Consider the following 18,998-nt stretch of genomic DNA (forward strand, 5'->3'; position numbering starts at 1 on the left):
TTCGAAGCAAAGGATAAGCCAGATCTGGACTTACTCCTCCTGTCCCTGTTTGGGCACCTTTGCATCCACAACACATTTGTAGCAGCAGTGATGACAGAGTCATGACAGGCAAGGTTTATAGAGGCACATCATTTAATCAATGTATACCAGAAAGGCTGGGGACATCTGAAGGAAAGTGTGATTTTTCTTCCACTGTATTGGTAAAAGAATCTCGCTCTGCTACAAACCTTGCCTTGCTTAGTTTTAATCTTTGTACATGGTGCTGCTAGGGCATACCGGAACTTTGATGACAAGGGACTCCAGAAGCACCAGCAGAAAACGTTCTTTACCAGATCGCTGCAGCCATGTAAGCCACTCCCGCTCGGCTGACTTCTCTGCACTCTCCTTTGAGGACATCGTGCACAAGCCCGTCCACCACCTCAGCAATGTCCTGCAACACAGAGGAAGAAGCAGCTGAAGCAAGCTGGAACGCTGCTCAGGACAGCCTGAGCACACACATGAATTAGGAGCAAGGCCTTCCAACCTTGTTTAACTGATTGTAATTGGCAACTACAACTGTATTTCTACTTGCAAACTAAGCTAACTTTGTAAGTGCAAGAGCCTGAAAGCCTTTTAGTACTCTAAAAGTAAGAGCCATGTAATACCAACACAGTAACAAAAGCAACTTTTTGTATTACACACAGGCAAGTTAAATTAGAAAGTACCAACTAAGAAAAGTGAATTTTGAGAGCGATTCCTATTTTTGTATTTCAGTTTCTTCTAGAGTTGCCATTTCTCTACAGGTACTAGCTAATTTAATCCCAAAAGATCAGATACAGTCTGCACTGAAATATAACCACATTTAGGTAGAACATAGAAGCTGTAAGAGTTTACAAAGCAGTAAGATATTTCAACACAGATTCAGTATTAGCATAAATCCAAACCTTGGCAGGGGAAAACAGCACCGGGGCATGAGGTACACATTTAAGACCCAACATTAACAGTCTTGTATATATAAGCAGCAGCTTAGTCATGTATTATTTGAAATAAATGTCATAATATTAAGGAATAGACCACTATTCACTAAAACAAAGTTTACCTGCTAAATCAATATAACTACTTTCTACTATATCACTGACTTTCTCCTTAGAAGTTTCTCAGATAAATGCTAACAGACATGACTTTGTCTATCCAGAGAAAGCAAGCAAGCAGTGACATCTTCAGACCTGCATCTGAAATTACACAAGAATTTCCTTTTTCAGAATAAAAGAAATTGAGGAAACAACTACTTAAACTAACCACAGCACTGGACCAGGGATGTCTCCTGATTCTGGAGACACATCTATAGATCTCAGTTGCCTTTTATTATTTTCTAAATCTTTCCCAGATACTCAAGGGGTTTTTAACTTCCCTTACCGTGTCTGTGTATACTGGCTGAGGCTTTGAAGGGAGAAGCTCAGGTTGTCCAACAGACTGGGAAATTGTCTGGGCAGGAGACAGCAACGGCACTAGAGGACGAGGCAACAGTGAAGGCATAAGATGAGCTGAGGGCTGGACTCTTATTGCTGTGACATCTAATTCCACAGCTTTGCTTTCCATTCTTCCTTCTGGGGAAGGGGAGGGGACAGAAATCAAGCCATTAAGAGAATAATCAGTTCAGTCATGAGTGGAAGCTAAACCACTCTTGCTGCTAGTTATCTTCAAAAGCTGGCTTGTTTTATAACCTTATAAGATTTATCAGACAAGTCCATAATGGAAGCTTGCTGGTCTGAAGCTAAAATATATTACACAAGCTAATTAAATTGTTACACATACTACTGTATTATTTGAGAGTGCATCTCCAATAAAACAATTGCTTTAAGAGAAGCTAGCTTAGCACCTACACACATGCTGCTCTTGAGTAAATGCAAAATATTTGTACTTTCAACCAGGGGCCAGAAAGAAAGTATAAATTTAGCCAGCTTGAAGACAGAGTTAGTTACGCACAGTGAGAACAAGCAGTATACAAAACCTGCAAATTGAAAAGGGAACTTGGATATCTGAAAGCAGTTATTTCACCTATGTTGATAAAACTTTGAGCTTATTTCCATTAGTATATTTTCTGTATTGATAAATGTTTTTTTAATCTGGAAGTTTGTTAGCTTTTACAGATATGTAATTAATTAAAATCAAAACATGCTTTTATTATGCCCAAATTTGAATGCAATTTCAATTTATGTGAGCCAAGAGCAATTTCTGCTTTGTAAAATAAAGTTATTCACAAAGTGATCCAGCAGTACGTTCCCAAACAGTGTTTAAAATACCCATTTGCTCTTACCTGTAGCATCCACACTGGATTTTTGGCTACTAGCTTGATCCACAGTTGTATTACCACCAGTGTATTTGTTCTGTCCATTGAAGCTACTCACAGGCACATGGTGAGGCACTGAAGGTAATGGCCCTCCATTTACAACTTGCCCAACTGACACAGTCAGCTTCTGACTGACAAACACCGATTTCCGTGGTTTGGGTAATCCGTCAGGCTCCAAGAAAGCTGAGCGATTCAGCTCCACATAAGCACTAGGGAAATATAAAAAAATAGAAGTACATACTCAAAGCTTCTGCAGCTTATACATTTTCAGTTGGACAGCTTGGTAGGGCTAAGCAAGACAGATACAGGGCTTTCAGAATTGCTCCCTGTAGCCTGGATCTCAATCTTCAGCTGGAACCAGAGAAGGGAAGGTAACCACACTATCCTAACTGCTGTTCTCCCAGGACAGAGTAAAAATTGTGATGGACAAAGATGCCAGGACTACCTACAGAAATCACTTTAAAAGCCGCAATCCTATTCCAATCCAGGCACCTATGGTCTTACTAATCTGCCCTTCCCCAACCGAGTAGTAATAGGAAATGGACCACTAAGTGACAGGCTTAATTTTTTGCCTTCCCCAGACACCTTGATCGCAAGTCTGTATGTATCAGCACACCACACAGTTTATGCATTTCCACAGCAGACATTCTTTGTCTGCCAACTGTTGGCCTCTAACATTCTCCTAATCTCCCACTGAAGACTTTTATGCTCTGTTCTCCCACTCAACTTTTCTTTTTCCTCACGCTTCTTTTACTCCTAAAAATTCAACCTTTTACAACATTCAACTTCACCCCACCCCATCTGCATCACCATAACATGTCAGCTTCATGAGAAATGTATCCTGATTTCCTACAGAACTACAGTTTACTACAATTCAACTGCAAGATAAAAAAAAGCCTAAAGTTTTTCCTTTGACTGGGTTATCCACAATGTCTCTTTCTAGGGAAGAACTCCCTGGGGTCCAACAGAGACTAAGCTCAATATGCAGTCTCTCCTTTGGGGGAGTGCCTCTCCTGCTTTTCACCTATTTTCAAGAAGCCTAAAGGATTTCTTTATCCTTGAAACCCCAAGCACCTTACCAAGCCTGGTAAATACTCATGTGCAGGTGCAAAAAAAGCTGTGTGGAAAGACACAGTAGTTACAGAGATACAAACTCCCCTTTCTTTAGGGAATGAGGTGAAATCAAGGAAATTTTCATAGATACAGCAATAAAAATAGAACAGATTATTAAGCTTTGTGCCTACCGTTGTCCTAGTGCTTTGCTTGCATAAAGTCCAATCTCTAACCTTTGCCCATTCTTGTCTTTTTTGATTGAGGGCCTGTCCATGTTAACACTTAGCCTAATGTTAATCTAAGCCACTGGGCATCTTCACACACCATCTCTTTACCACTTACCCATCAGAAACACTCAGGCCATAATAACTTATGAAATCGGTTGCTTCCTCACAGTCTTTGAACAGTAGCATGCGGACCAGGTGATCCAAGGGAAACACTGTACATCTTTGGGTGCTCACAGTGTAAGCAATATTGAGAGATTTGAGAGCATCTCTACGAATCTGGGGGAAGATAAAAGAAAGCCAGGTGACTGCTAAGTTAAAGATCTTGTAGTTCTTCAAACCCAAAATAACTATAAAGGTCTTATAACCATGAAAAAAAGCAGTATTTTGTAAATCAAAAAAAACCCTCGGACTCTCCATGCAAACAGTTTCAGATTTAACTTTCTCTTCAATTTTCGTGCTGCTTGCTTTCCAGTTTCCACTCCTCAATGCTGTTTATTTTGAGCATATCCCTTTGCACTTTTGGGCAGCAGCAAAAGCTTGCAAGGGTTTCTAATAGTTTAAATTGATAATTCATTTCATAACATGGCAGAAGACTCTTCTGATTAGTTTTTTAAATGCCTCTGAAAAGGTAAGTACAAGATTATTTTATGAGATTAAGTAACTATCTATTGACTTTTCTGCCTTCTAAAAAGATTTCCTTCCAAAAGTCCCAGACTGTTTTACAGGTTAACCCTTTAGAAAATATCCACCTGCCTTTTTCTTACCTGGTTGAAATAACAGTGTAAGATACAGGCGTTCAGATAGGAAGCTGCTTGCACTAACTTGAAAAACCTCACGAAGTTGTTGCTGTTTAACGCAGCAAAAGCTTGAACTGCAAACCTAACTTCAGGGGAGTTTCTAACCTCTGGATGAAACTGCTGCACTTCTCTGTGGGGACAAAGACAGAGAAACCTTTTGCTTCAATATTAACAATAACAACTGGAGAGCTACCTGTAACAAGACAGAATTAAAAAGAGAAGCTTTAAACGAGACATGCGACTTTCAAGTTATATGACCAAAATGAATGGCTGAACTAAATTAGCAATATCTACTCATCAAATATTTTCTAATGAAGTCAGCATAATCAGCATTAGTACCATGCTAGCATTTAGGTACATTGCCTTATCCACAGTAATATTGAGTAAAAGACATTTTGTGGGCAATATCAATTTTGCTTTTCTGATCAACCTCTTAATTTCCTTTCTTCTAAGAAGTTGCAGCAATGAAGCTTAGATACCCCTCTGGGAAGAGAAACGAATTTCCTTGAATGAAACTATCACACTTTTCTCAATCAAAAGGTGAAGTTAAGGCTTCTGCACAGGTAGTAAGAAAAATTTATTGAGTTATTCAAAGATATGAAGTGAAAAGCTTTTTTTTTAAAGCTACTTTTAACTACACAGCTATTCAACTCAATGATCATTTATGCAAATTGAACATAGTAAAATAAGTACATCTCTAATTCTATAGTTATGGTGAAGATAAAGAGTAAATGGTTGGTAAGTCACACAGGACAGGCTTCCACTGTGCTAATGGAAATAGGTTGGACATTTGGGGTGGGAAAAAAAAAAGTCAGCGTATTGACAGATTATCCCTGGTGAACATGGCATCTCCATTACAAGAGATGTTTAGGAACAGGTTACATCCAAACACCTGTTAGGACAGTTTAAGACAGCAGTTTGTCCCACTCTGAGAAAATGCAACAGTCACTATTTGCCCATGAGTCCTTTTCTAAAGTTAGTGTTTTGTGGCACGTCTTATTCAAATTTATTCCTAAGAAGTCGAAAGCAATACAAAAACAAAGTTTTCCCATTTAATATTCCCATTTTAATAAAAAAAGCTTAACTTAAAAATAAACTCTTCCTCCACCCTATATACCACAAGAAACAGCTGTAGTTTGAAATTTATTCCATAAACACTGCTTAAAGGGGAAGGTGGTGAAAATGTGGTATTGGGAGAAATAATTGTATAGCACCTGAAAACTAACTTAAGCATACCGTCCATCTTCCCCTTTCTGCAAATGCCTCCCCCACTTCTGAGCTGCAGCCTCAAGGAGATGCAAGCATGGGTTCAGCCATTACCCAGTTTACCAAACATGGGCCAAAAGCACCTTAAACCATCCCATTTCCCAAACCACTGAGTTTACCAGATGAAAATGGAGATCACGAAATGCAAAGACAAGTGTTTTGCATTTCACTGATATTTTCTGCTGCATTCTAAGATTAATAAAAAACCCTGCTCTACCTTGAAATAAATCTGCTCAGTTACTACAGCATGCTTGTTCAAACAAGACAAAAACCCCAAGAAGCTGGACGTGCTGAACTCTACTAGCTCCCTTGCCTCAGTGAGAAAAATTCGGAAGACCTGTTCAACTCCCAGACATTTTTTTTTTTAAATAAAGGAAACAGTCCACTCCAGTTCTCAGTTTCTCTCTAAAAATACCAGGAAATGAGCTATCAAAAAATTAAAGTAACATTGCTACAATACTCCATTTCTTTGCTTTGGCAAAATAATTTTCCAACTAAAGCCTTCACTTCCATTAGAATTAGTTGCAGACAAATTGTAATCTCATTACTTCCCAATGGCAAAAGAGAAAACAAGTGATACCCATTCTTCCCACCTGAGAATATCACCCTTGTTGAGATTCAGCAGAACATTATAACCTCTGAACTCCGCTTCACTCTTGCAGTAAATCCCCTTGTTAGCCAGGTCCTGATACATTTCCTTCAAGCTCTGCAGGCATTTAGTCATGTTCTCATTGTTGATTTTGGCATCAAAGGAGGACATGGGCTCTTCACACAAGTGGTGAGCACAGTGGATGTGAAAGCGAGTGCACTTCTCAATCAGAGACACTGTCAGCGGGTTGCAGAGATGTTGCTGGGTTATATCCTAATTATAAGGATAAACAAAGCATTACATGTATTTTCAATTAGGGCTGAAGAGCATAGTCATCCGGCACCACCTTTGGAAAATTTGTATTTTAACTATCGAGTCAGGCTTCAACTTGAATGCTTGAATTACTACTACATTTTGCTTCACTTTTCACAGCATCCCATCATACTTTGTATTCTATCATCAAATATCTCCATCCACCAGTACTCACCTTTCTTATTCCACGGGTTCTGTTCCAGACAAAGTCATACCATTCTCGGTAGTTTCCTTCTCCTTGGTCCATAATGTTTGTCACTAAATAGTCCATGGTCATGCTTAACACCTCAGAGGGTCTCAATTCATGGGGTAAAGGTTCCTCCTGATCTGCTGAAGACCTGCTATATTCCTTGATTGCTGCTGCATGATCTACCTGCGAGAGGCAGAGAAAGGACAATCAAAAAACATTCAACTTTTTTCAGGAATACAGAGGGTTTCATCACACCCATGCCTTTACATTAGTATGAAGCAGACTGCTCAAAGGAGATTCTCTACTGTTTACACTCACAGTCCTATTAATGCCAATTCTGCTATGATAGCAAACGCATTCTGTTTTCTTTCATGACAGAATCATGTGTCAATTTGGCAATCTCAAATTCATCACCAATATTTGTATGCTACTGCCCCCAACTATAGTTCTAGCCAGGCTTAGAAAACCAAAAAAGACATGTCACTGTCACAGTGAAACAGCAATTCTCTAGCATTCTTGTTTTACAATGGGGACCTGAAAGACAGAAAGATTAATGAAATGTTCTACAGAATTTCTCCACCAGAATTAACTCTGTAATCAGCTAAACAACACTGACAGCTCTATGTAAGCAGCAAGTGAACAGACATGCTGGGAGCAGCAAATCCCCGTGTACAGAAGGCTCGTACCTTGTCAGATCCTAGAAGCAACTCAAAGATACTGAGCTGGTTTCTTGTCTCCCTCATGTAGCGCTCCTTTTCAGGACACATGTCTGGGCAAGTGCCAACAACAGTTTTCGCTTTGCCTAGATCAGTCCTTTTTACTCGAGCTAAGAAAGAATGTTACAAACAAACAGAAATTATAACGCTAAGCGTTGCTCCTTTTCGCTTTCATAACAGCTATTATCCTGATGTGCCACCACAGCCAGAAACATACCACATGCCTCAGCTGGAGGCTCGATGGATAGACATCAAGAAGTACACTGCCAGGGCAATGATTCACTTAAGAGCTGGTGGGAAGGCATCTCCGGAGGCTCCCGTCCAGCCTCCCCCTTGGAGCAGGATAGTCCCCAACACCAGATTAGGGTAGCCATGGCTGTCTCTAACCAAGGTTGGAAACCCTCAAGGATGGGGTCCCGTCCCGTCCCACCCCCTCGTTACCTGTCTCAGGGTTGCACCATGCCCCAGGGAAGTTTTTCCTGCTGTACACCTCAATATCAACAGTTTTCCTGGAGAGGTTAAAGTCTCTAAAGATGCCTGGTGTTTTGTATCCTAATTTACCAAGCACCAGTCATCCTAATTTACAATTCCATGTCAAGTGACAGAACAATCAGTTGATATTAAAAATAACATCTTAAAAGGATTTAGGGTCAGCTTTGAAGAGGTGAGGGCAAAATGAAAGAGCTTACAAGCTGGAACTGTGGAACAAGGGGACATCTCTGGAAATAATGTTCAGCTGTGTAGTTCACATTTAGAGAAACACTGTTAGGCTTTGCATAGGTTTCTTTGAAGAACCTGCAGGAGTGCAAACCCACCTGCATGGCTCTCCTAGGGTCAAGGAAACCAAGACCCTGTAATTACAAGTCAGGCACACGTGGCAGTGCAGTTAGATGAGGTGGCTTGGCTGAACTAATAGCTGACAGCTAAAAAGTGTATAAAAGCAGGCACCAGGTCCTACTCATCACATGCATTTCTCCCCTCACCTCTTTAAAACAGGTTTGATTCCTGACAGGCCACTTCATAAGCCAATTGTATTCTAGCTTGACAACAAACCAACCCAGGGAAAGTAAAGCTTTCTGCTCAGGTACTGAGCTGAGCCACCCAAGCACAATGAGCACTAGGGTCATGGAAGGAAGAGGCAGACCTGCACAGCAAGGAGGAAATTCAGTCCTTGCCCCTGTTTACTTTCCTCCTATTGGTAAAAGGGAGTGTTTTGCCATTTTGTCAGGGCTTGAAACGCACTGCAATGAGGTACTCAGAAATCCTTTCACAGAAGAATAACAGCTTGGTATTTGCTATCCACAAGAAATGTGTGCATGATAAGCAGAATAAATTTTTGCCTGTTCTACAAGATGTTAATATGTACAACAATCCCCTACAATAGAAGGGTATTTTATAGACTGTTCCATGTTATCCAGTCTCATCTTAAAGCCCTTATCATAATATTACAACAGCTTTGCAACAGATACTAAACGCTTATTTCTTCCCAGCAGAGAAACTGATGTCACACTCATATGAACTTGTGCAATTACAAACGCTACCTTGCCGCATGATTTTATCCCGTTGGTCCAAAAGACGGTATCTTTCCTCTGATGTCTCAGCCACTAATCCTATCAGGTTACTGAGAGACGACAACAAAGCTCCCAAGCTCTCTGAGCTCTGCCCTTCAGAACTAGAATCAAAAAGATCTGCTTCAAACTGTAGTGCCTTCCGTAGACCAGACTTCTTGGCTGGAGAACTAAAAATAGAAGATTTTCATCAGTAACTAACTACTGCATGCCCTGGCTTTAAAGGAACCACCGTGCTTTAGTTCATGAATATCTGTTTGTAATATTTTGTTCACAGGACAACATACCGAGTAAACGAGGTATATATCCACATATCAAGGCTGAAGTGAGCTAAAGTTAGCACCGTGAGCAGATTTAGTCAAATATGCTGCACTGCTTTGACAACACTGTCAAATGTCCTCAACTGTGCTGAAAAACTCAGCCTTTTTAAAATGGTGTTACTGAGTCTGTGTAGAGCAGAGAGTATCAGATGGCTTTTGCAGCATTTTGTGTTGTTATAGGACACAGCAGCTTGCATTTTAAACGAGGAAGTCACCTGCTGTTTGGTGTGAAAAAAGGAATGCCTTCTGCAGCAAGAGAAATTAACAACAGATTTTAGGTGCAGATAAGAATTTTTTTTTAAATTGAGGAATATTCATTACTTCACAACATATTTCTAATTTTACAATTATATGACAATGTATATCAAATGGATCCCACCCACATGGCAAACTTCATGTTTTAAAACACAGCCCGAGTATAAATTATTCCAGCAACTCACGTTTACATTACTTGCTTTTAGCTGACAAAAGTGCAAGATGAGTTCACAAGGAAAACTTCAAACCAATGTATGATTATATCATGAAGTTCAGAGCATAGAGGCAAAAATAATAATGATGTACAATCTCAACATAGAGAGGTATTCTTAAGCATGCTAGGAAGGATGCACATACCAGGTTTTTGGTATGTACCAGAAGTGGTACATAGTATGGTTTATGTATATGTACATGTACATGTATATGTTTTGGTATGGTACCAGAAGTGATGACTCCCAAGTTTGATCAGAGAACTCAACTGAAAAAGCAATGCTAGCTTAACACCTCAGCGGTGCCCAAGACCTTGTTCAAAATGCAACTGTTACAGAAAAATTCTGAAGCAGCAGCCACAGAAAGCTCAAAATCAAGCATCCTTTTAGGAAGAAAACGCCAAATAAACTACAATAACATTTATTTTAAACAGGAGCTGCATGGAAATTACAAAGCCAATTAAAAAGAAAATCAAAGTAGCTGCTTAAATGGTAAGATGCTTACAGGTTAATGCAGAGTTTCTAAAGACACTACATGTGTAAAAGGTAACCAGCAACTCCAAGAGGACTATAAATCAGCATTCCCACTGCCCTGCATGACTTGACAGCAGGGTAGAGGCTATTTAGCAGTAAAGGGACATCTTTCAACTTAGGAAACAGAAAGAGGACATACAGAAAGAGCAGATAAACATAAAGCCACAATAAAGGCCAGCTAAGAAGATTCTGAAGTACAATCTGCTGAAGGTGTAAAACAACTAAGAAAAATCATTCTCACCTGCCTCAGAAAGACAAGAGGCTTCCAGGTAATTGGTTAGGCCAAAAGATACTCAGCTTGTATAACAAAACTTAGGGAAAACAAAGCCATAGCAGAAGAGCTGAATGGATTCTGTGCATCCATGTTCTCTTATAGTAAAGGAGGAAAACATCCCATAGCAGAGCCGTTCCTTAACCAGGGGAAAATACTGAGCAATTGCCTCAAGTCTATGCATGACCTGAAGAGGTTTTATAAAAAGTTCTCCCCCGCCACCTCAGTCTCAAGAAAAATTTAGGTGGAGATAGGCAGGAAGAATAAGTAAAAAATGTCTTCCATATCAGGACAGACTGGAAAGACAACCGAAAACAAACAGGGCAACCACATATGTGATCAAGAATATCAGAGTGAATGCTAATAGGGAATGACTGTGAATCCTACTCACAGTGAAAACAAAACTAAAAAGCTAAGCAATTTAATCTGCCAGTTTAAAACAGATGGAAGAGTTTTTTCACTGCAGTTTTTAACTGAAGTAGGAAATAAATTCCCACAGCACACCAGGGTGGTACAAATGAGTTCAAAAGTAGACAGCAGGAAGATTCACTAGTAATTTCACCAGGGCACAAGCACCATTCCATCCTAGGATGTTCCTGAATCTTCGGCAGGCAGAAGTATGTACACGAGGTGGAATTAGTCTGCATTTGCCCTTTGTTATACACCCATCCTGAGCATCTGCCAACATCCACTTTCAAGGAAAATTTTTAGTCTGACTCCACACCACAGGTGCAAGGTCTTACAGCCAAACTACACACTCCACTGAGGACCAACAACAACAAAAATGCCAAGCCTGCAACTTCAGCAATCGACACAAAACAGAAGGACTCGCATACACAGGCCAGTTATTTGAAATGGGACGAGATGACAAACTCGCCAGCTATTCTGAAAAGGGGATTCTCATTCCACAGAATCATATTTGTCCACAATGAAATTATTCAGTTCAGAAACAGATGTAATCAAAAGCACAAAACAGTGTCAGTAGTACTTGGTCTTGACTGTGCACTGCTTTACTCTATTTCCTCATGTTTCATTATTACAGGTGTTGTTACTCATGTTGTGAAAAAACAAACAAAAAAATACCTGAAAGAAACAGGCAAACCTGGAGGTAAAAGACCTTAATGAACAATTAGGGAAAAATTTCCTTTCTAACAAAATGCAAAATTTATGACCTTATAACACAGCCAAAAAGCCACGTGTTCAAAATGAAATGTGCCAGAAGAGACAAATGAAGAACACTTCCCTAATAAGAACAGCATCAGGTATTACTGTAAAGTACACTCTGATTACCATTTCCTCCTACCCACCCCATTTCCTATCAGGTGGATTCATTGAGGAGCAGACGTACCTTTTCCCAGGCAGGACATTGCTGGCAGAGGATCTTATTAAAGGTTTCCGAAGAGGGGAATGCTGATAGTTTTGTTCTTCGCTGCTTTGCCTTCCTTCATCTTCACCTCCTTTCTTCTCCTTGGATGAAAATTCTCTTTTTGCAGGACCTAAAATGATATATAAAATAAAGCCAGATTATATGCCAAGTTATTTAACCAACAACTCTAAATTTTTTCCCTGGGGGTGAGGGAAGGGAGGGAGCGTGTTTAAAAATATTATCAGGAAATAAAACTAAAAGTCATGGTGTTGTGCATTCATATAAAGCTTATAAAATAATTTGCACCAGAAGTTGTACCAGGTACAAATATAAGTCTAGCAATTGCTAGTCAGCATCATTGTTCTATACAGAAAAAGCGTTTTCATTTATTTAGCAGTAACCATAATTCTTCAGCAGATTCTCAGTAAATAAATTCTGATCATCATCATCTGAATTTAGCTTCTCTCAGGTTTGGGATATAATCTGCAAGTCATAAGTCTCTAGTGGACACGAAATCCATCTCACCTATGTAAGCAACATCTGTCAAAATGTTCCCAGTGCTCCCCTCAAAGCATTCTGATAATTAATTTCACATACCCAAACTTAGACTGGTGCTTACATGCCTTCAAGAGTTAAATCTACACCTCGCAGAAAGAGAGAACGCTTGCTCCTAGGAAGAAAGAAATCCAGCTTGCTGAAAATTAAGGGTTTTTTTTCAGATCTAGCTGTTTTAGAACACTGACATTCGTGGTTTCATAGACTTTAAAACCACAATAAAATGAGAAAGGATAACAGGCACCCGGATAGGTGCTGTTTCAAGATGTTTATCCTCAGGAAGACAATTGTACAGCCATTCATTTTCTGTGAAGTCAAATTTCCAATTGGTCAGAGCTGCAGTGAACCATGCATTTGCTGACAGCTGAAGTGTATCCCCAGGCTAAAATCTCCAAAGGTACACAAGCAGCATTCCCAACACTGAAAAAAAGGAGGCGCTTCACACCCAAAGGAATACTTGAACTATGAAGGACCAACATTCACATCTCACCCTAATTCCAAGCAGGGACTGGAATCCAGATTTCCCATTTCTAAGCTGAATTCTCGTAAGTCAGGCAGGCACATTGCTCTCTCTTCTTGGTTCAAAGAATACATAACTCTCTATACACAGAACAGCAGCTTCAACAACTGAGGAAACTCACTCCAGAATACTCAATAATTCAATTCTCAGGAAGCTTTCCTAAAAGCTGGAAGCCTACACCCCAGCCCTTGCTCTGAAGCAGGTAGCTCGGCATTTGAAACTGGATTTTCAAATATCCCAGAGGACCATTCTGCTTCTAGATGGGAGCATGAAGATGACTTTATCATCATGTTCTTCCTGTGTGGTTACAGGAATGGTTTCTAAGTTCCCTTGTAAATCTAGGCTGTCATTTCAAGTATTTTTAACTCTTTCAAATGGTTTCAAGCACCTAGATACAGCATTTTGGCTCAGATGAAGCAAGGTGTTTTACTCAACAGGAACTCAAAAGCAGAAACAGTGAACTTTTTAAATGCAATTTGTAACCCTCCCACTTAAAACTTCCTCCATACAAGAGGACAATAAAGAGAAGGCCCATCTGGGGAGAACAACTAAAGGACTTTACTGTGCTGAATGACTGGGCAACAAAGTGGCAGATAAATGTATCACAACAGAGCCTGGGAAAAAACAAACCTAGCTTTAAAAAAAAAAAGCATGAGGCTGGCAGCTGACCATAACCATAGTGACTCATCGCTGGGGTCTGAAAGCTGTGCAAATCATCAACTCAGTAACATTCACAGAAAAATATAAAAAGCAAGAAAACACAGTATTCTCACAGTTATTAGAGAAGGGCAAGAGAACATGACTAAGTGTATAGACCCACAACATGCACAGCACACACACCATGAACGCTCATAAAGCTCCAAACTCCATCTCAAAAATGGTGCAAGAAACCAGAAGAAGGTTCAAATGAACAATACAGACAGTCATAAGGTATGGAATAGCTTCCACGTGAGACGAGGACTCTTCAAGCTGGAAAAGGGGACTTAGAGGCAGAAGCATATAAGGATATGACTCATGTGAGGACAAATCAGCAACAACTGTTCACTGTCTCTTTCAATACAATAATGTGGGCATCATACAAAAATATCAAGCAGCAAACATGCAAAAAAAAAAAATCAATCTTCATGAACACCAGGAGCAACCTGTTGAACCCCTCACCACAAAACGTTACAGATGCTATTGGATAACTTCACAAGAGAAAAATTCCTCAAGGGTTGAGAAACAACTTTTGACTTCCAGGGTTCCTGAACCACAAACTGTTGAAGGCTAAGAAATTATTACAAAAGCAACTACACACTTTAGTTTATACTGTTCTTATTCCCTCCTGCAAGCAACCGCTATTAGCCATTGCCAGAGATGGGACTAAATGGGACATCAGATAAGATGCAGGACAAACACTTATGCTTCTCTAATAAATAATTTTCAACACTCTCAGGAACACCGTGCACCCAACAATTTGGCTAGTACAAGTCAAAGAACTGCCATATTTGGGGAGTTTTAATATTCCTGCATATTCCTGCTTTGTAGATCATTTTTGTATGGTCCTCAGCACAAGAGAAAAAAAAAAAACAAGAACAGAAGGAGATGCCACCCCATTTAAGTATCATCCAATTACCATATTTGAAAACAAAGACTTACTTGTCTTCTTCTTTTGCCAAAATGTTACTATGTCCTTGTGCAACTCTTTTGCCTTTTTTCTGGCAAGAGCAGCAGAGGCCTGAAAGAAAACAAAGCACAGTATGAAAGCTAATATAATATTACAACACTGTATAATGCAGTTTTTGCCAGAGACACACATTCACCAATTTCTGCACAATTCTGAGCACTGTCTTTCAAGCTCTTACTTAAAACCTACATACGGTCAGCAGGATTGGGCAGGCTTCCACAAAAGTTGCTCCTTTTGAGACACCTACATCCAGCTTACAACAGTCGAGACCGAAGGTGTATTTTTAACTACAGAATAGGAACAGAGCATGCATTCTCAGAACTAGCTCCTCATCCCGTCTCAGAGCTGACATAAGGAAGTACTTCCAAAGAGCAGACTGTCCTGCAAAGATTACACTAGCTCACCTCATCCTTGGTGCTGCAGAGATTTCGAGCAACAACGCAATAGCGTAACATTAGGTTTGGGTGACACACGGCAGCAGCCAGGTAACAGGAGAGATCTGTTTGGTGTTGCTAAAAGCACAGCTAAAGTCAGGCAAAGCTCAGGCAGCTATTGTGTTTTAAATATGGCTCTATCAGCTCAGCAGCCCTCTATCCCTGTCCATAACACAATTTGTTCTCGTCTGTGGGGGCTTCCATATGGAAAACATACAACGTTGTCAAACACAGGCGCAGTTTTCATGACAGTGAAAGCCTGTTGGCACCCTAAGCGCTTAGGTTTATACCTGTTCTTCAATTTGATACTCACATGATCAAAGAAGTGGAGAACAGCCATTTTTTTATTGCGCCGGGTCATGATCCGCCGGACTTTTACGAACTGGCCAAAGTGCTGCTCCAGCACGCTCCTGTCATTAAGGTTATCGGGGACGTTTTTGCACTGGATGGCCGTGAGCTCGCCCGGCGAGAGCCCTCCGAGGCTGTCCACGCTCTCGCCGCCTCGAGCGCGCCGCGCCGGGGTGGCGGGAGCTGCATCTGGAAAGACAGCGGGGGTGAGACGTGCGGCCCCACCAGCGTGCCCGCAGCCGCGGCGGCGCTGTGCCCCCCGGCCCGGCCCACCTTCCCTGGGCGCCTCCCGGGGCTCGGCGGCCGCCGGCTCCTCGCTGGGGGCCCGCTCGCCCTCGTCGCGGTCGCGGTGGCCGCGGCCCTGGCTGCGCAGCACCTCCTGCAGCGTGCGGCCGAAGAGGGCGCCGCCGCGGGGGCGGCTCAGCAGCACGGCCCGCTTCTCCGGCGGCGCCGCCGCCCGCCCGCCGCCGCCGCCCGCCGCCGCCCGCCGCGGCGAGCGCTCCCGCTCGCGCTCCTCCTTCCGCTTCAGCCCCTTGGGCGCCGCCCCGGCCGCCTCCTCCGCGCCGCCGAAAAGCGGCCGCGGGCCCTTCTCGTCCGGGCGGCCGAGGGCGGCGGTGCCGGGCCGCGAAAAGGAGAAGGGCCCCCCCGCCGTCGCCGCGGCCCCCGCCGCCGCCTCGGGGCCCGCCTCGGGCGCGAAGCCGAAGGGCGGCGAGAAGGTGAAGGCGGCGGGGGCGGCCGGGCCCTTCTCCGCCTCGGCGCCCGCCAGCGGCTTGAAGGCGGCGGCGGCGGCGCTCTCGGGCGCCTTGAAGCGGAACTCGGGCGGCGCGAAGGCCCTGCCGCAGCCGCCCGGCGCCTCCGCCAGCCCCGGGAAGGCCCCGAGGTTGGTGGGCGGCTTGAAGCTGAAGTCCGCGTTGCCCGCCGCCGGGGCCCCGCCGCCGCCGCCCGCCGCGAAGGCCGGCGCCTGGCCCAGCCCGTAGGGCGACCCGAAGGCGGCGGCGGGCCCCGGGGCGAAGGGGAGGCCGGCGGCGCCGCCCTGCCCGAACACGGCGGCCTGCCCGAAGCGCAGCGGCGGCGGAAAGCCGCCGGCGGGCGGCCCGCGGAAGGGGCCCCCGGCGTTCATGGCAGCCGCCGCCGCCTCTCCTCGGCGGGCCGGGGCGGCGCAGGCGCGGCGGGGGCGAGGGGCGTGGCCGGGGCGTGGGGCGGTGCGGCGGCGCGGCGGCGCGGCGCGGCGTGACGCGGAGAGGGGGCGGGGCCGGAGCGACGCGGGGGCGGGGCCGGAGCGGAGCAGAGCGGGGCGGCCGCCCGGCGCCGCCATGAGCGTGGTGATCCGCAACGCGCAGCGGGCGGTGGCGGTGCGGCGCGCCCCGCTCCGCCGCGCTGTCGGCGCCCTGCGGGCCGCCTTGGGCGCCGACCGCTTCGACGTGGCGCTGGTCTGCGCCGGCAACGGCACCATGCGGCGGCTCAACGCGGCCTACCGGCGGCGCGACGAGCCCACCGACGTGCTCTCCTTCCCCTTCCACCAGGTGGCCGCGGGGCAGCTGCCGCGGCCCCGCTTCCGCGACGAGTACAACCTCGGGGACATCTTCCTGGGGGTGGAGTACATCGGCGAGCAGTGCCGCCGCTCCGGGGAGGACTTCGGCGGCGTCCTCGCGGTGAGCTGCCCCCGCGGCGAGGGGGAAAATGGTGAAAATACCGCCGCTTGCCTCAAAATTTGCTTTTGCCTTCCTGGATTCGAGCTTAAGGGGCAAGGAAAACTTGCTTGGCAAATACATTGACAGGTGTATTGGCTTGGATTCGACAGTAGATAAGTGGGTTTGACATCTGAAAGCATTAGTCTTGTCCTAAAGGAAGAGGAACTTATAGCTTGCCCTGAAAGATTAGTTTGTACTTTGACTGCTGTGTTTTAGAACTTCCATTTATTTTGGTTGGGGAGTTCAGATGCAGCCTGTTTCTGTAGGTTTGCACCAGCTTGTCCCAGTTTTCCCCCAGAGATTCTGGCAAAATGCTAAATAGTCTTTTTAAGTTTATAGAATTAGTCCTTCTCACTGCTCATGTCCCAAATTATGCAAAGACTGCGCTACCTGGACTGCATACACTAGGTCACTGATCCTGGGCTCTGTTTACAGAAATAGCATCTTGCTGCTGTACTTGTTTGTGAACAGCTGAGTTTGGTTTTTGCAAGCTAGATGCTAGTGTTAGGTATTAATTTGCATTACTTTTGCATTACTTAATGCATTAATATGTATTACTTTTTTTGTTTCTCTGTACAGGTGACTGCAGCCCATGGATTGTGTCATTTGCTTGGCTACCAGCACAACACAAAGTCAGAGTGGCAACAGGTATAAAGATGTCCTCAAATTGGAAAGATTTACAGTACCAGACAATGCAAACTCTATCAGATAATGCATCATACCAAAACTGAAAGAATTTCCCTTTCTAGTATCTCATATGATAGGATAACCTTCAGATCCTGGTAGTCACACGGAAGGCTCTGCAGAGTTTTTATTCACATTAATTTAATTTAATTTAATTTAATTTAATTCATATTGATTGCCATGCAAATATTAAGTCCCTGCAAGCAAAATTACAGCATCATAATTCTGTTGTTTATGTCAATGGCACTTGAGAGTTTTATTTTTTGTGTATATGAATTTTTATAGAGTTGAAATACAGGGCTGCACATGGACCTTTTTAGCTAACTTTGGAGGTGGGACTGTGCCTCCATTGTGCAGGAACTGGTGAAAGAGCCATGCAAAGTTGTCAAGACAAAACATTTCCAGAAAGAAATGGCTTTTTTCAGGTGCACAACGTGGGTGGCATTTTAAACACGCATTTTTGTGCAGTAATGTGTACGTCTCCTTAAGGAAATCTCAAAAAACTTTTTAAATGTAGTATAGTTGTGGAACCAAGATTAATTTAACTGTCTGGTTAAGAATATTACTTGCAGTAAAGAACAAGCCTTGGTCCTACGCAATGAAATAGCATATGCTCTCTCCTGTGCAGTGTTAATTAATCAGACTGGGTGAACATGTGACTGAATAACAGCTCAGTTTGGAAAAGGCTTTGCAAAATGCCTAACGATAGGAGTGTTTCTTAAACACCTTGTGAAAAGTGGGAGCTAGCAGGCACGCCATGGCTTCCTAAAAGGCCTCTGGCTGCAGGGGGGAGGATGGTGCTTGCCCACGGCTCAGGGGTTTTCCTCTCTGCCCGCTCCTTTCCGCAGATGTACCAAAAGGAGAAGGAGATCCTGGAGGAGCTGAACAGAGTCACCGGTGCCAACCTCCGGCCCCTGACCGCAGACCTCTTCTGAGGGAGCCGGCGGGAGGGAGGGCTGTCGGCGGACGTGCCGCAACCTCCACCGCTCGCGGTCGCCGGGGCCGCAATAAAGCCGCTTCGCTCCGGCGCCGCCGCATCCGCCTCTCTCTGTGGGGGCCGCACCACCAGGGGCCGGGCCGGCGCCGGGGCCGCCCCGG

General features: G+C 44.0%; 2 protein-coding genes across 2 annotated transcripts in view; one reads left to right on the top strand and one right to left on the bottom strand.

Moving 5' to 3' along the window:
• Positions 1 to 16,645, bottom strand: part of MCM3AP (minichromosome maintenance complex component 3 associated protein) — a 32,622-nt gene extending 15,977 nt beyond the window's left edge. Inside the window, exons 1-13 of the mRNA XM_067298675.1 lie at positions 15,799 to 16,645; positions 15,491 to 15,714; positions 14,716 to 14,794; positions 11,985 to 12,132; positions 9,021 to 9,217; positions 7,450 to 7,589; positions 6,749 to 6,946; positions 6,266 to 6,534; positions 4,374 to 4,536; positions 3,725 to 3,885; positions 2,297 to 2,538; positions 1,396 to 1,586; positions 330 to 430 (exon numbers count right to left, since the gene is read on the bottom strand). Of these exons, the coding sequence (XP_067154776.1) occupies positions 330 to 430; positions 1,396 to 1,586; positions 2,297 to 2,538; positions 3,725 to 3,885; positions 4,374 to 4,536; positions 6,266 to 6,534; positions 6,749 to 6,946; positions 7,450 to 7,589; positions 9,021 to 9,217; positions 11,985 to 12,132; positions 14,716 to 14,794; positions 15,491 to 15,714; positions 15,799 to 16,645 (2,960 nt within the window). The remainder of the gene's footprint in view (positions 1 to 329; positions 431 to 1,395; positions 1,587 to 2,296; positions 2,539 to 3,724; positions 3,886 to 4,373; positions 4,537 to 6,265; positions 6,535 to 6,748; positions 6,947 to 7,449; positions 7,590 to 9,020; positions 9,218 to 11,984; positions 12,133 to 14,715; positions 14,795 to 15,490; positions 15,715 to 15,798) is intronic.
• Positions 16,646 to 16,792: 147 nt separating this feature from the next.
• On the top strand, positions 16,793 to 18,928 carry YBEY (ybeY metalloendoribonuclease). The gene is made up of 3 exons (XM_067298676.1): positions 16,793 to 17,177; positions 17,796 to 17,864; positions 18,749 to 18,928. Exons 1-3 carry the CDS (start codon positions 16,839 to 16,841, stop codon positions 18,833 to 18,835), a joined length of 495 nt encoding a protein of 164 aa, XP_067154777.1. The 5' UTR covers positions 16,793 to 16,838; the 3' UTR covers positions 18,836 to 18,928.
• The last annotated feature ends 70 nt before the right edge of the window (positions 18,929 to 18,998 follow it).

The sequence above is a fragment of the Apteryx mantelli genome, chromosome 6, assembly GCF_036417845.1.
Source record: "Apteryx mantelli isolate bAptMan1 chromosome 6, bAptMan1.hap1, whole genome shotgun sequence".
Classification (NCBI taxonomy): domain Eukaryota; kingdom Metazoa; phylum Chordata; class Aves; order Apterygiformes; family Apterygidae; genus Apteryx; species Apteryx mantelli.